The 15,097-nt window shown below is 43.4% G+C and overlaps 1 protein-coding gene across 3 annotated transcripts in view; it reads left to right on the top strand.

Moving 5' to 3' along the window:
* Nucleotides 1-1,927: 1,927 nt before the first annotated feature.
* Nucleotides 1,928-15,097, top strand: part of gprc5c (G protein-coupled receptor, class C, group 5, member C) — a 32,516-nt gene continuing 19,346 nt past the window's right edge. The window contains exons 1-2 of one of the 3 annotated variants that reach the window (XM_072242333.1): nucleotides 1,928-2,117; nucleotides 12,944-14,003. In XM_072242333.1, coding sequence (XP_072098434.1) covers nucleotides 12,995-14,003 — 1,009 coding nt within the window. In that variant the 5' untranslated portion in view covers nucleotides 1,928-2,117; nucleotides 12,944-12,994. The remainder of the gene's footprint in view (nucleotides 2,118-12,943; nucleotides 14,004-15,097) is intronic. The other 2 variants (XM_072242334.1, XM_072242332.1) reach the window with 2 other exon arrangements.

The following is a 15,097-nucleotide window of genomic DNA, read 5'->3' as shown; positions in this document are numbered from 1 at the left end:
TTACAAGAAAGCATAACAGCGGATGTGTTTCATTAGGAGTTTGAGGAGATGTGGTATGTCACCAAAGACCACACACAAATTTCTACAGATGTACTGTGGAGAGCATTCTAACTGGTTGCATCACAATATGATATTGGGGGGGGTCACTGCACAGGATCGGATAAAAGGTGCAGAAAGATGTAAACATAGTCAACTCCATCATTTGCACTAGCCTCCCCAGCATCCAGGACATCCATCATTAGGGACTCCCATCACCCAGGACATGCCCTCTTCTCATTGCTACCGTCAGGGAGGGGGTACAGAAGCCTGAAGACACACACTCAGTGATTCAGGAAGAGCTTCTTCCCCTCTGCCATCCGATTTCTGAATGAACATTGAACCTGTGAACACTACCTCACTTTCAAAATATATATTATTTCTGTTTTTTGCACCATACATATACTGTAACTTCTTTGTTTATTTATTTATTTATTTATTTATTACTAATTTTTTTCTTCTTCTATATGATGTATGGTATTGAACTGCTGCTACTAAGTTAACAAATTTCACAACATGTGCTGTTGATAATAAACCTGATTCTGATTGTGAATCACTTTAAATAGCTGTATATACAATCAGCTTTTTAATTATTATTGTATTCTTTATCTTATTGTTTTTTTTTGTGCTTCATCCGATTCAGAGTAACAATTATTTCGTTCTCCTTTACACTTCTGTACTGGAAATGACTTCAAGAAATCCTGAACTTGAAACATCAAGTGTTTGTCCAATTCCATAGATGCTGCCTGATCTGCTGAGTTCCTCCAGCATTTTCTGTGTGTTTTATTAGGAGTTTGAGGAGATGTGGTAGGTCACCAACAACCACTCGCAAATTTCTACAGATGTACTGTGGAGAGCATTCTAACTGGCTGCATCACCATATGATATTGGGGGGGGGGGGTCACTGCACAGGATCAGAAAAAAGATGCAGAAAGACGTAAACATCGTCAATTCCGTCATTTGCATTAGTCTCCCCAGCATCCAGGACATCCGTCATTAAGGATCAGATTTCTGAATGGAAAATGAAACATTTACTCAGCACTTTCCCCTCTTTTTTGCACTACTTATTTAATTTAAATATATATATTTCTTATTGTAATTTACAGGTTTTATTATTATGTATTGCAATGTACCACTGCTGCATAACAACAAATTTCACAACAGGTGCCAGTGATATTAAACCTGACCTGATTCTCATCTCAGCAGGAAATGCTGAAACAATTATGATGCTGGAAATCAAAAGTAAAGTCAGAAAATTCTGTGAATACTCAACAGTCAGGCAGCATCTGTGGATAAAGGAACAAACAGCATTTCAATTGTTTTACATTTCCTTATAGAGCCAATGAGATTAGCTGTTAGTTGTTGTGCAAAGTTAATCCTGTTACTCTGTGGATGCCGACTGAACTGATGGGTATTTTCAGCATTTTCTGAGCATTTTATTTCATAAAGGAAAAGCCACCGCGGCCCCTTCATCTTCAATTCCGCACAGACGAGCACTGCCCTCTGTGGCAGAATGGTCCAGGTAAACTCAGATCGAAATTGGTGGGGAAAAGGCTTGTGTTGAGCGAGAATGAAAACTCCGATCCGTTGGGCTGAATGTTCGGGTCGACATAAGTCAATCTTATGCCTGAAGCTTCCTTGACAACTCACCCTCGCGACTGGAGAAAGTGCGGCTGGAGAAAGTTACAGAGCAGGTGATAGCCCGAGGGATATGAAAATGAGAGAGTGAAATGTCCGCGCCATTTCCATGAAGAATCTTTAAGCTGTCACTAAATACTCTGTAAGGGGAAGGCATATGGTACAGGAGCAAATCGCTCCGGGTTGGGGGGGGGGCGCAATTCCTGAGCAAGGCGTGTGACAGAAACCCACCCGCTTCCCCGTAAACCCTGCATTGGGCAAGGTGTACGTCACGTCACGCTGATGTCAGCGCACAGACTCAGCCGGGGATCGGCGAGTTCGAGAGCTCCGGCCAGTGTGTGGATGTGCCTCCTCTGCGAAGCTTCCCTTCCCAGTGTTTCTGCGTGCACAGTTTTCTGCAGCGGGTAGACAGAAGTGAGTGCATTGGCAGTGAACACTGCATCGTAAGTGCAAGCAAATTGACTTTTTTTTGTTCGGAAGCAAACGGAAGCAAGCCTTGCTTAATAAGTTTTGCTTTAGGGGTTGGGTCCCGTGAAGGGGACCGGCCATGGTCTGGGATCTGTGTATGAGGGCGGTGAAGGGGAATACGTGTCCCGGACACCGGCTGCGCACCCGGGACCCGTGCGTAACAAGAAAAAAAATACACGGTGGAGTAACTCAGTGGGTCCGGCAGCATCTACTGGGCGCGCCTCCAGCACGTCGACTGAAAACGTGAAGGACTGCAAAACTTAATAGTTTCTAAGATAAATCTGCGGACGATATTCACGGTTCCGCCGGAGTTGGGAGGTTGGGAAGTGTATGGCCTCTCGTAAGCACGAGTCTGCGTCCGTGCGGGGAGTTTTCAAGCGAAGGCTTTGTGTTGTGGAAGCTGCCTACTTTCAACTGCTGTTGTCTGCCCAGTGATGCTACCTCGGGCTGTCCTGGAACCGTGCCCGAGCTCCTTCTCCAAGCAAAGATTTTGAATCGTCCCAACTTTTCCCCGTCCCATTGTGTTCGCCGCGTCCCCTTCGGCTTCCTCACGCCTTTTCATTGTGGACCGGTGTCCGATTTCCCCCGCCCGGGGAGTTAGAACCCTCGCTTTCAGAGCTTCTCTCTGGTGGATGGTTGGGGGGGGGATTTGTTTTTATTTATTTTCAGTGTTTCTCCCTTGAGTCTGAGGCTTTGGATTCTAATCTAGGGATACCACAGAACAAAGCGGCGGGTGATGGGTTCTTGATTAGTCAGGGCGTCAAAGGTTACGGGGAAAGGCAGGAGAATGGGGTTGAGAGAATAATAAATCAACCATGATAGAATAATGGAGTAGACTCGATGGGCCGAATGGCTCCGTTCTGTTCCAATGCCTTATCGTCTTAAAACTGGGCTATTACTGATCTGGTAGTCTGGCAGTGTCGGAGATGCTGCCTTTAAACTCCACCTGCCCCCTTCTTGCGCTGTAGAAGATCGATGGGCGCTGACGAAGTGAATCTTAAGGTAGTATGTAGTGACGTTTATGTACTTTAATAATACATTTGCTTTATTTTGAACTTTGCTTTGAAATGCGTTGCCTTCTCCTCTCAAGTATTTAACATGGGTCGGAGTTTCAGTGAATAAACTGGCTATCCACACAATGCTGTGTTCCTGCGCGTGGAGTTTGCCACGTTTCCCACAACTTCGACCACACGAGGTCTGCCTCGCTGTAGTCTCTCATCGTCCAGAGATGATAAAAAGTAGCTGTATTTTCTCCCTTTAACATCCCACTCGCATTATTGAAAGCTGTTTGATAAAAATGCCAATCCTTTATTTCATATGGAGCGCAGAATTGGCAGAGTTCTGTAGAGTTTGGAAAGAGTGCAGAACAGGTTTCCTGGGGTACTGATACAGTCGACGTTTCCGGTGAGGCCCTTCCTCAGGACCAGCTGAAAGAAATCTTCTTTCACGCAAACACGAGGAAATCTGCAGATGCTGGAATTTCAAGCAACACACTTCAAAGTTGCTGGTGAACGCAGCAGGCCAGGCAGCATCTCTAGGAAGAGGTACAGTCGATGTTTCAGGCCGAGACCCTTCGTCAGGACTAACTGAAAGAAGAGCTAGTAAGAGATTTGAAAGTGGGAGGGGGAGATCTGAAATGATAGGAGAAGACAGGAGGGGGAGGGATGGAGCCAAGAGCTGGACAGGTGATTGGCAAAAGGGATATGAGAGAATCATGGGACAGGAGGCCTAGGGAGAAGGAAAAGGGGAAGGGGGAAGCCCAGAGGATGGGCAAGGGGTATATTCAGAGGGACAGAGGGAGAAAAAGGAGAGAGAGAGAGAAAGAATGTGTGTATATAAATAAATAACGGATGGGGTATGAGGGGGAGGTGGGGCATTAATGGAAGTTAGAGAAATCAATGTTCATGCCATCAGATTGGAGGCTACCCAGATGGAATATAAGGTGTTGTTCCTCCAACCTGAGTGTGGCTTCATCTTTATCGTAGAGGAGGCCGTGGATAGACATGTCAGAATGGGAATGGGGTCTCAGCCCAAAACGTCGACTGTGCCTCTTCCTATAGATGCTGCCTGGCCCGCCGCGTTCAGCAGCTATTTTTATGTGTGTTGCTTGAAATCCCAGCATCTGCAGATTTCCTCGTGTTTGCGTTCCCAGGGTACTGCCCGGATGAGAGGACATGTGCTATAGACAAACTTGGATTGTGGCAGAGGTAGGGGAGGTGACCTGAAAAGTTTATAAGATTTTGAGAAGCATAGACAGAGTAGACGGTCTGTACCACTTCCAGGGATTAAATGTCTAATAGTAGAGGGCCTGAACTCTACGGTGAGGGGGGTATGTTTTTTTAGAGTAGTGGGTGCCAGGCGTCCTGGTGGAGGCAATCACAATCAGATCTTTAAGTAACTCTTGGATAGGTACATGGATATGCAGAGAATGGAGGAATTGTGCTTTGTATAGAAAAAAGGGACTAGTTTAGTTGGGCTTTAATTACTGGTTTAATTATTTTGGCATAGTATTGTGTTCCAAAGGTCCTGTTTCTTTGCTGTACTGTTCTGTGATAGACAAAGTTTACACTGGACGAGCTACCATGTGTTAAGACACAACGGTGTTGTTTGGGTACTGCATGGAAATTGGGTAACAAATAATGAGGGTGTAGATAGGGTAAGTGCAGGCCTTTTTCCATTGAGCTTTAACGGGAACATGAGGGGGATCTTCTTCACTCAGAGGGTGGTGACAGCGTGGAATGAGCTACCAGCAGAAATGGTGGATTTGGGTTTGATTTCAACGTTTAATTGGATAGGTACGTGGATGGGAGAGTTATGGAGGACTATGGTCTGGGTGCAGATCGATGGGACTAGATTAAGTTTGGCATGCACTAGATGGGCTGAAGGGCCTGTTTCTGTGCTGTAGTGTTCAATCTACGAGAGACCCTCCCTGTTGTCTTTGAGGTACTTTCTCAGTTTAAGCTCCAAATTGCCCTTCCCTCTGCACCAGGAGAAAGCACATTTGAAAACAAACACGTGATTGTGTGTTCAAGCCTCACAGCAGAATTTAAACATCTGAAAATCTCCCAGAATCAAGCTTATTACCACTAACACAGAGACATAGGATCGTGTCTCTCTACAGATTTGTTCCTCTATGTCCTGCAGATTAGTTGGGTGATCTATAATAGTCATACTTTATTGATCCCAGGGGAAATTGGTTTTCGTTACAGTTGCTCCATAAATAATAAATAGTAATAGAACCATAAATAGTTAAATAGTAATATGTAAATTATGCCAGTAAGTTATGAAATAAGTCCAGGACCAGCCTATTGGCTCAGGATGTCTGACCCTCCAAGGGAGGAGTTGTAAAGTTTGATGGCCCCAGGCAGGAATGACTTCCTATGACGCTCTGTGCTGCATCTCGGTGGAATGAGTCTCTGGCTGAATGTACTCCTGTGCCCACCTAGTACATTATGTAGTGGATGGGAGACATTGACCAAGATGGCATGCAACTTAGACAGCATCCTCTTTTCAGACACCACTGTGAGAGAGTCCAGTTCCATCCCCACAACATCACTGGCCTTACGAATGAGTTTGTTGATTCTGTTGGTGTCTGCCACCCTCAGCCTGCTGCCCCAGCACACAACAGCAAACATGATAGCACTGGCCACCACAGACTCGTAGAACATCCTCAGCATCGTCCGGCAGATGTTAAAGGACCTCAGTCTCCTCAGGAAATAGAGATGGCTCTGGGATAATGGGATAATATCATCCCATTAATGTGGTCAAAACTTTCTTATTCCTCCGTTCCACCCATAAAGCCTACAAGTTCTCTAGTCTGTCCTGGCTGAACACTGTTGTATCAATTTCCCTAACTAGTAATACCACCCTCTCCCTTGATCCCTCCCGTTCCATCACATCTAAAACAACGGAACCCTGGAACATTGAGCTGGTGGTCATGCCTCCTGCAACCAAGTCTCACTAATGGCCAAGATGACATACTTCCGTGTGTTGATCCATGCCCTGAGCTCACCAGCCTTTCGTACAATACTTCTTGCATTGAAATATACGCAGCCTGGAACATCAGTCGCACCATGCGCAAACTTTTGATTCCTGACTTTGTCTGAGGTCTTACAAACATCTGTCTACACAACCCCTCCACTATCTGTTCTGGCACTCTGGTTCCCATTCCCTGCACCTCTAGTTGAATCTGGTCATGAAGTTTGTTGTTTTGTGGCAGCGGTACACTGCAAAACACAAAATATACTATAATAAATGTATTTTTTTTTAATTAAGTAGTGCAAAAAGAGAGCATCTTCAGGTTCCTTGATGGTAGCAATGAGAAGATGGCGTGTTCTAGGTGGTGAGGGTCTTTAATGATGGATGCCACCTTTTTGAGGCATCGACTTTTGAAGGTGTTCTCAGTGGTGGGGAGGCTAGTGCCCGTGATGGAGGTGGCTGAGTTTACAACCCACTGTCTCCTTTTCTGATCCCGTGCATTTGTCCCTCCGTAGCAGATGGTGATGCAGCCAGTTAGAACGCCGTCCACATCTGTAGAAGTTTGCTAGTCTTTGGTAACAAGCCAAATCTCCTCAAACTCCTAATGAAACGTAGCCACTAGCATGCCTCCTTTGTGATTGCATCAATGTGTTCAGGATAGAGATGCTGATACCCATAAGCTTGCAACTGCGCAATTGCAACTTTCCACTGCTGCCTCCTCAGTCATAAGGGTCCAGGGTGATTGTTCTTCTGAGTGAAACCTCCAAGAGGACAACAACCTTGTAGGGTTTGGGGGCTTGTGTGCCTCAATGACCCAGGGAGCTATGTTGGCTGGAGTCAGTGTTGTGCTTTAGCGATGGTAGGGTCATCTAAACAAAACAGATCAAAGAGAGAAGGTTTACAAGGATGTTGCCGGGACTTGAGAAACCCAGTTACAGAGAAAGGTTGAATAGGTTAGGACTTTATTCCCTGCAGCGTAGAAGAATGAGGGGAGATTTGATAGAGGTATATAAAATTATGATGGGTATAGATAGAGTGAATGCAAGCAGGCTTTTTCCACTGAGGCAAGGGGAGAAAAAAACCAGAGGACATGGGTTAAGGGTGAGGGAGGAAAAGTTTAAAGGGAACATTAGGGGGGGCTTCTTCACACAGAGAGTGGTGGGAGTATGGAATGAGCTGCCAGACGAGGTGGTAAATGCGGGTTCTTTTTTAACATTTAAGAATAAATTGGACAGATACATGGATGGGAGGTGTATGGAGCGATATGGTCCGTGTGCAGGTCAGTGGGACTAGGCAGAAAATAGTTTGGCACAGCCAAGAAGGGCCAAAAGGCCTGTTTCTGTGCTGTAGTTTTTCTATGGTTTCTATGGTAGAAACCAGACTAAGTGTCCACCAGTCCTCCAGGTTTGGCTGTTCAGCTCAGGGCTGGCAATCGGGACAAGTTTTTAAAAAAATCTTCAGAAATAGCAATCTTCTTTACAGACAAACAGGGATGAAGGACCTTCACTGCTGCCTCAAATGCCAGTGGTGTAACAGGCAGTAAATTCATTCTGAGTGAATAGTGATCTCTCGCCTCTTGTACTGGACACTGAACAAGTTGCCCAGCTTAATTAGCACAGCTAAGCCTGGCCTGTTCATATTGCTTACACATGCATCAAATACCACAAAATCATAATGATTTCCAAATAGTGTCACGTGGACACTTGGAAATATCCCTCTCCCTCGATCTGAAACTGAGCTTGTTGTATTCCTACTTGCCAATTTTGGGCAAATAAACTTTTCATTTAACCAGCTTTTACTTGTTGATCATATTTGGCACTTTCATGTTTTATCAGAGACACAAAACAAAACTGCTGTAGATGGGGTGGATAAAAGTGCAGCCTTCTGTGTAACCAGTTAGTAACACATTAAGTTTCTGTGATTAATTAGTAGCTGAAGAACAAAATGTTCACCAGTAGAATTCAACTGGCTTTTGCATTAGGACACCCATCAGTGTAATAAAGGTATAAATCTATATTTAAAGGCTACTTTACCTGTACCTCCTGTACCTAATCATTTGTACCTTCTCAGTATGCTTTCCCGTCAGCTTGAACTGGTCTGGCCATTCTCTGTTAACCTCTCTTATTAACAAGGCATTTTCATCCACAGAACTGCTGCTCTCTGGATCCTTGTGTTGTTTTTCGCACCATTCTTTGTAAATTCTTTAAAAACTTGTGCATGAAAATCCCAAGAAATCAGCAGTTTCTGAGATACTCAAACGACCCCATCTGGCATCAATGTTCATTCCACTCTACTCTTGACCACATCTGCATCCTTCTGTGCGTTGAGTTGCTGCGACATGGTTGGTTGATTTGATATTTGCCTTAATGAGCAGGTGTGCCTAGTAAAGTGGTCAAAGTCACTTAAATCACGTTTCTTCCCTTTTGTTTTCTGATGTTTGGGCTAAACAACAACTGAGCCTCTTGACCACGTCTGCATGTTTTTTTGCATTGAGTTGCTGCCACATGATTGGCTGATTTGATATTTGCCTTAATGAGCAGGTGTACCTAATAAAATGGCCACTAAGCGTATATCCAGCCAAGGCATACTTTTGTGGAACTAACATTATTCATTAAGCCCATTGCCACAGTATCAGGATTATTTTGCAGATTTCTGAATATTTTAAAAAAAGAAACAATTTGAACTTTTGCCTTGCAAAAATATAATTAAAAGTTTTAGATACAAGACATTTGCAAATATAACATACTTTTATTAAAAGGAACCCCATCACCCAGGACATGACTTCTCATTACTGCCATCAGGAAGGAGGTACAGGAGTCTGAAGGCACAAACTTATTGTATTAGGAACAGCTTCTTCCCCTCTGCCATCAGATTTCCGGATGTACAATGAACACTACCTCATTGCTCTTTTTGCATTACTTGTTTAATTTGTTATTGTAATTTAGTTTTTTTTTGTATTGCTCTGTACTGCTGCCACAAAAGAAGTTTCATACAGTATGTCAGTGATATTAAATCTAATTCTGAGGAACTGGCTGTACAGGGTAAGTTTATAAGCTTGGGGGATAGAGCAAAGAAATGTGGTTAGCACACCTGTGATGGGCCAAATAGCCTCCTTCAATGTTGAATGACTGAGTGGGCTTGATTTTGACCTGTGCAATAGTGTGAAACAGATGATTGTGACTTGCCGGTCTATCATTTCCTATTTGACTACTTCATGATATAAAGTAGATAGTCAGCTCTACACTCCCACTTTCTCACTGTGGGACAAAATCTACAGAGACGACATGGTAGTATAGCTTAACGATACTACAGTATCAGTGACCCAGGTTCAACTCCTGCCGCTGTTTGTAAGGAGTTTGTACATTCTCCCTGTGACCATGTAGGTTTCCTCTAGGTGTTCTGATTTCCTCCCACGTTCCAACGAGATACAATTTAGTAGATTAATTGAGCAGCATAGGCTCATCGGGCCAGAAGGTCCTGTCATTGTCCTGTATCTCTAAATAATTTTTTAAAAGTCCTGTTTTCCTCAACAAACATTGACTCAGCATTTTGTATTTTGAATCAGTCTGACAGGGCAAAAGTTTGTGCCTCTGAGGTTGCAGCTGAATTATGAGCTGGCCACCTGGGAGAGGAATTATTTCATTTGTTGGATAACTGTAATTACAAACAACACAAGTTGACCATAAGATCTGACAAATCTCATTAGTCCAGTCTGTAAACATAAAACACATTCCTTTCTCAATTCTTGTTTTTCCAAAATACTTATAATAAAAATCAAGGAACTGCAGATGTTCAGAATTCATAACAGAAAAATATTGGAAGGTCGGGCAGCATCTGTGGAGAGGTAAACAGTAACATTTGAAGTTGAAGACGGGTCATCAAAATTTCATCAGTTCTGATGAAAAGTCTTCAACCTAAAACAATAATTGATTCTTTATCCACAGATGCAGCCTGTCCTGCTGTGTAATTACAATGACTTTTTAAATTATTTCTGATTGTTTTACTTAAATAGAAAATACAGTGGATTCCAGTTAACTGGGACACATCAGGGCTAGTACATTTTGGTCAAAATAAGTGTTTATCCCAATTTGCTGAGGTTTCATGGAAATAGTTAAAAAGGTATATTTTTTAAAAAAACCCAAACTACCATTTCACTGAATAACTAAAGAATGTATTTAAATGAAATGCGTTCAGACCCTGCATAATGCTACCCTATATAGTACTGATTTGTTGCAACGTGGTTATTCAATTCTTTATTGAAACTTGACAAAAATTCATTCTAAACAACACTTACAACTTCTCGAGTAGCCGCCATTACAGTAAGCATTCAGTCAGCCAATGGGAACACTTCACATGCGCACTGAGCCACTCCCAGCCAATCATATATTAGTTCACGCTCTGCCTCCCTTGCCAAGCGTTCTTGCTCCCTCGCCAATTTATTCCATTTTTTTTCCACCACCCGTAATGTCTGGAAAACGGCCTGCAACTTCCAGTGAGAGTAGTACATCTGAGATGTCGAGGAAAAGCATCAGCACGGATGTGAAACTGCAAGTGATGCGGCATTAGGAAGCAGGTGAGCGTCAGGCTGATGTTAGGGCCTGTTTGAAATTAGCTGCATTGATAATCACAACCACCACCCACTTCCCTCTGCCGCTGCTGCAATGTGTTGCTGTTCCACTGATATACAGGTTAGGCCTATTTGCGTGTGCGTTACTCCACGAATTGTTGTGTATACCTAAAATAATACATCATATATCTCTGGTTTGATTTTTTTTAATTAAAAATTAGGTGCACATATCCATTTATGTAATGTTATCATAGCCCCACACAGAGCTGGTTTACATAAGGCTCCACCTCTGAGGAATGTATCTTCAGCATTAAGTGGGGTCTGAGTGTACAGATCAGGTCAGAAAGCTATCAATACTACCACAGAGAACTATAAAACTGCATATTAGTTCCTTATAGTTATTGATGGAGGGATTGCCCTTTCGTGTTCTTTTGACTGACTGTAAATAAAAACATCCAAAACAAAATTGCAGACACCTATCGTAGATAATGGACTGCCTTCATACAATATTCAGCAATTGCATCCTCCAAAATCTTCATTTTCATTCTAACATTCAAGATGATTGTCGATACCTTCAAATTCTTTCTAGTTCCTAACTTCTTGAAGCAGTGAAATCATCTCGTTTTCACTCCCAGGTCTGGCATCTCCAAACCTGAATGCTTGAAACCGCGGTGAGCAAAACAGTTCTGAATTGCCTTTCTGCTTATTTCTCGTCAACTATCAGTGACAAAAAAAAAATCACTGAACACAAACACACGAAACTAAAGTCATTTCAAAGCTATTCTCTAAGCATAAGCAACACACACACAGACAACATTGGAGTAACCCAGCAGGCCAGGCAGCATCTATGGAAAAGAGCATAGTCGACATTTCGGGCTGAGACGCTTCATCTCTCTCTCTCTCTCTCCTCTGCAACCACAGTTTTGGTGTCTAATGGCCACTCAAGTGCATGTGTCTGACGCTAATTAAAAATTGTTCAGCAATGGCCTTCTGTCCCAATTAAGTGACGTGACATCCCAAATAAAAAGAAGGGAATCCTGGCTATTTTCTCAACTAGTTACTCTTCTTTAAGATTTGTCCCAAATAAGGGGCTGCCCCGATTAACCAACAGCCTAGTTAACCGGAATTTACTGTAATTTGTGAAAGGACAGTGTATCCTCACAGAATCTAACTAGAGAATGGCAACAGGGTTTTGAGGTTGAGCTTTCCTTTCGCAGTGTACTTTCTATTTATGAAGTAATGTTGGTAAGTTATAGAAATCTAATAGTTTTGCATTGTCATAATTGTACCACTCTTGCAGTTTGAATGTCCCTAGAACCTCAGATTAACAGAAGATTCTGCAGATGCTGAAAATCCAGAATAAACAAAATGCTGGAGGAACTCAACAGGCTAGGCAGCTTCTCTGAAAAGGAATGAGCAGTCGATATAAAAGTGCCCAACCCTTTTTAAAATGCCATGGACCCCAGGTTGGGAACTCCTGATGTAAAGGGTCTGCTCATCTTACTTCCCTCTAGTGCCTCTCCTCTTTCCCTTTCTGCCATGGCCCACTCTCCTCTGCTAGCAGATTCCTTCCTCAGCCCTTCACTTCTCTACCTGTCACCTCTCAGCTTCTCACTTCATCCTCACCTATCCCCCTCACCTGTCTTCACTGTCATCTTCTAGCATGTACACCTTCCTATTTCCCCCTACCTTATTTTGGCTTCTTCCCCCCTCCCCCACCTTTTCCAGTCTGTCAACTGTCCATTTCTTTCCTCAGATTAATATTTGATCTACTCTGGCCTCTTGATTGGGTCGGTACCCATACAACAGTGGGGCATTTGATTTTGCTTTAGAAATGACTGAGCATTCTTGGGGGAAGTTGGCAAGGGGTGATGGTGGAGAGTAATATTCCTGGGGAATATATAAAGTTTTTTTAAAAATGAAAGGCAGGCAGTCTTATTCATTTAATAACTTAATTGGGTTCACATGGTCTTGAAACTGCTTGAATGGAGAAGTTCTTAGCAACGTGCTTTTATTTAAAAAACCTTACATGGCAAATTATTGTTTTAAAGAAGTATTCTTAGTGGTGAAAAATTGTTATCCTGAATTAGAAATTATATGCTTAATTTTAAAGTTGACCAAGTGCTTATTGTGGCTCTGAGGGCAGATATCCATTTTCTCCTCTTGTTGCTGTAGAATTAAATCAATAAGTGTGTACCCAATAGCTGACTACAGTGTAATTTGATAGCTGACAGTCTGTGTTCTTCACTTTTCCAGGTACGAGACAAGTTCTGAGCTCTAGTCAAACAACAGCCCAAGCTGGAGACGATGCTGATCTCGCCACTGTGTCTTCTGGTGGTTGCTCTTCCTGCAGTGACTGCTGCCGCAGCGCCAGCGGGTTGCTCCGTCACCCTCGACCCCCTTTACTTCAACCTCTGTGACTTGTCGGCCGTCTGGGGGATCGTGCTGCAGGCAATAGCCAGTGCCGGCATTCTGAGTTGCTTCGTGCTCGAGCTCGTTTTGGTAGCCAGCATACCCTTCATTCAAGACGGCAAGAAGAAGAGTGTGGTTGGCGTCCAGCTTTTTTTCATCTTTGGCACCTTTGGGCTTTTCTGCCTGGATTTTGATTTCATCGTCAGCGAGGACTTTGCAACCTGTGCCTCTAGAAGGTTCCTGTTTGGGGTACTTTTTGGCATCTGTTTTTCATGCTTGTTGGCACATGCTTTCCGACTTAATTTCCTCGTCAGGAAAAATGATGGTCCCAAAGCGTGGTATGTCTTTCTGTTGGCTCTTTCTCTTGCCCTTGTGGAAGTGATAATTAACACTGAGTGGTTAATAATTACCATTGTACGAAACAACAGCACCCACTCCGTGCCACTTGGAGATCCTTGCAATATTGCTGAAATGGACTTTGTCATGGCTTTAATTTATATCATGTTCCTAATCGTGGTCACCTTTGGCATGGCTGTGGCCTCTCAATGTGGTCATTTCAAACATTGGAAGAAACACGGCATTTTTATCCTAGTCACGATTAGTTTCTCCATCGCCATTTGGATTGCATGGATTGTGATGTATATTTACGGGAATGACAAAGTGGGAAGCCAGAGCTGGAATAACCCGACCATCTCCATTGCATTGGTTGCCAATGCCTGGGTGTTTGTCTTTCTTTACATCATCCCCGAGATCTGCCACCTGACCAAGGCTAGCATGGAGCAGAATTATGTCGAGGAGGTCTATCCTACAAGAGGAGTGGGCTATGAGACCATCTTGAAAGAGCAGCAAGCCCAGCACATGTACATAGAAAACAAGGCCTTCTCAATGGATGAACCCAACGCAGGTTAGGTCATTTCTTTTTTTCGGTATTTTGGTAACATGACTTGGTAGAAACTTGTCCTGGTACATGTGGTAGCATGTTTGCAATGGCAGGTAATCCTGAAATATATTGATTCAGTGGTAGTAGATGTTTCAATGTACAGGTGACAAATGAAGTTTAGAATTAGAAATTTTGGAGGTGGTACATGTACACTTGGTGCCAATCTTATTAGGTACAGGAGTGCACCCAGTAAAGTGGCCACAGCCGTGGTCTTCTGCTGCTGTAGCCCATCCACTTCAAGGTTCAACATTTTATGCATTCAGAGATGCCCTTCTGCACGCCACTGTTGTAACAGATGGTTATTAGAGTTACCGTCACCTTCCGGACAGCCTGGTCATTCTCCTGACCTCTCAATAACAAGGCGTTTTCACTCAGAACTGCTGCTCACTAGATGTTTTCTCACTCTGTTCTCTGTGATGCTAGAGACTGTTATGTGTGAAAATCTGAGTTTATGAGATACTCAAACCACCCCATCTGGCACCAGTAATAATTTCAAAGTAACTTTGATTATATTTCTTCCCCAATCTGGTGTTTGGTCTAACAACCGACTGAACCTCTCGACCATGACTGCATACTTCGGTTGCTGCCACATAATTGGCTGATTAGATATTTGCATTAATGATTAGGTGTACGTAATAATGTGACCACAATGTATATCATAAAGACAAGAGATTCTGCAGATGCTGGACATCTGGAAACAGACAAACTGCTGGAGGAACTTGATTAGTCAGGCAGCGTTTGTGGAGCAGAATAAGCAGTCAATGTTTCACCAGGACTGGAAAGGAAAGGGAGTGGAAGAGAGAATACGAATGTGGGAGGGGGAGGAGTATGATCTGTCAGCAGATAAATGACCCCAGGTAAAAGGGGGAGGGAGATGAAGTAATAAGCATGAAGGTGATGGGTGGAAGAGGTTAAGGGTTGAAGGAGGTATCTAATAGAAGATGAGAGTGGGCCATAGAAGAAAGGGAAGGAGGAGTGGCACCAGGGGGAGGTCATAGGCAGATGAGGTTAGAGCAGGGGAAGGGGAAAAGTTACTGGAAATTAGAGAAATTCGTGCC

The sequence above is a fragment of the Mobula birostris genome, chromosome 24 (assembly GCF_030028105.1).
Source record: "Mobula birostris isolate sMobBir1 chromosome 24, sMobBir1.hap1, whole genome shotgun sequence".
Taxonomy (NCBI): Eukaryota; Metazoa; Chordata; class Chondrichthyes; order Myliobatiformes; family Myliobatidae; genus Mobula; species Mobula birostris.
The sequence above is the reverse complement of the archived record's forward strand: the minus strand, read 5'-3'. Positions and strand labels throughout refer to the sequence as shown.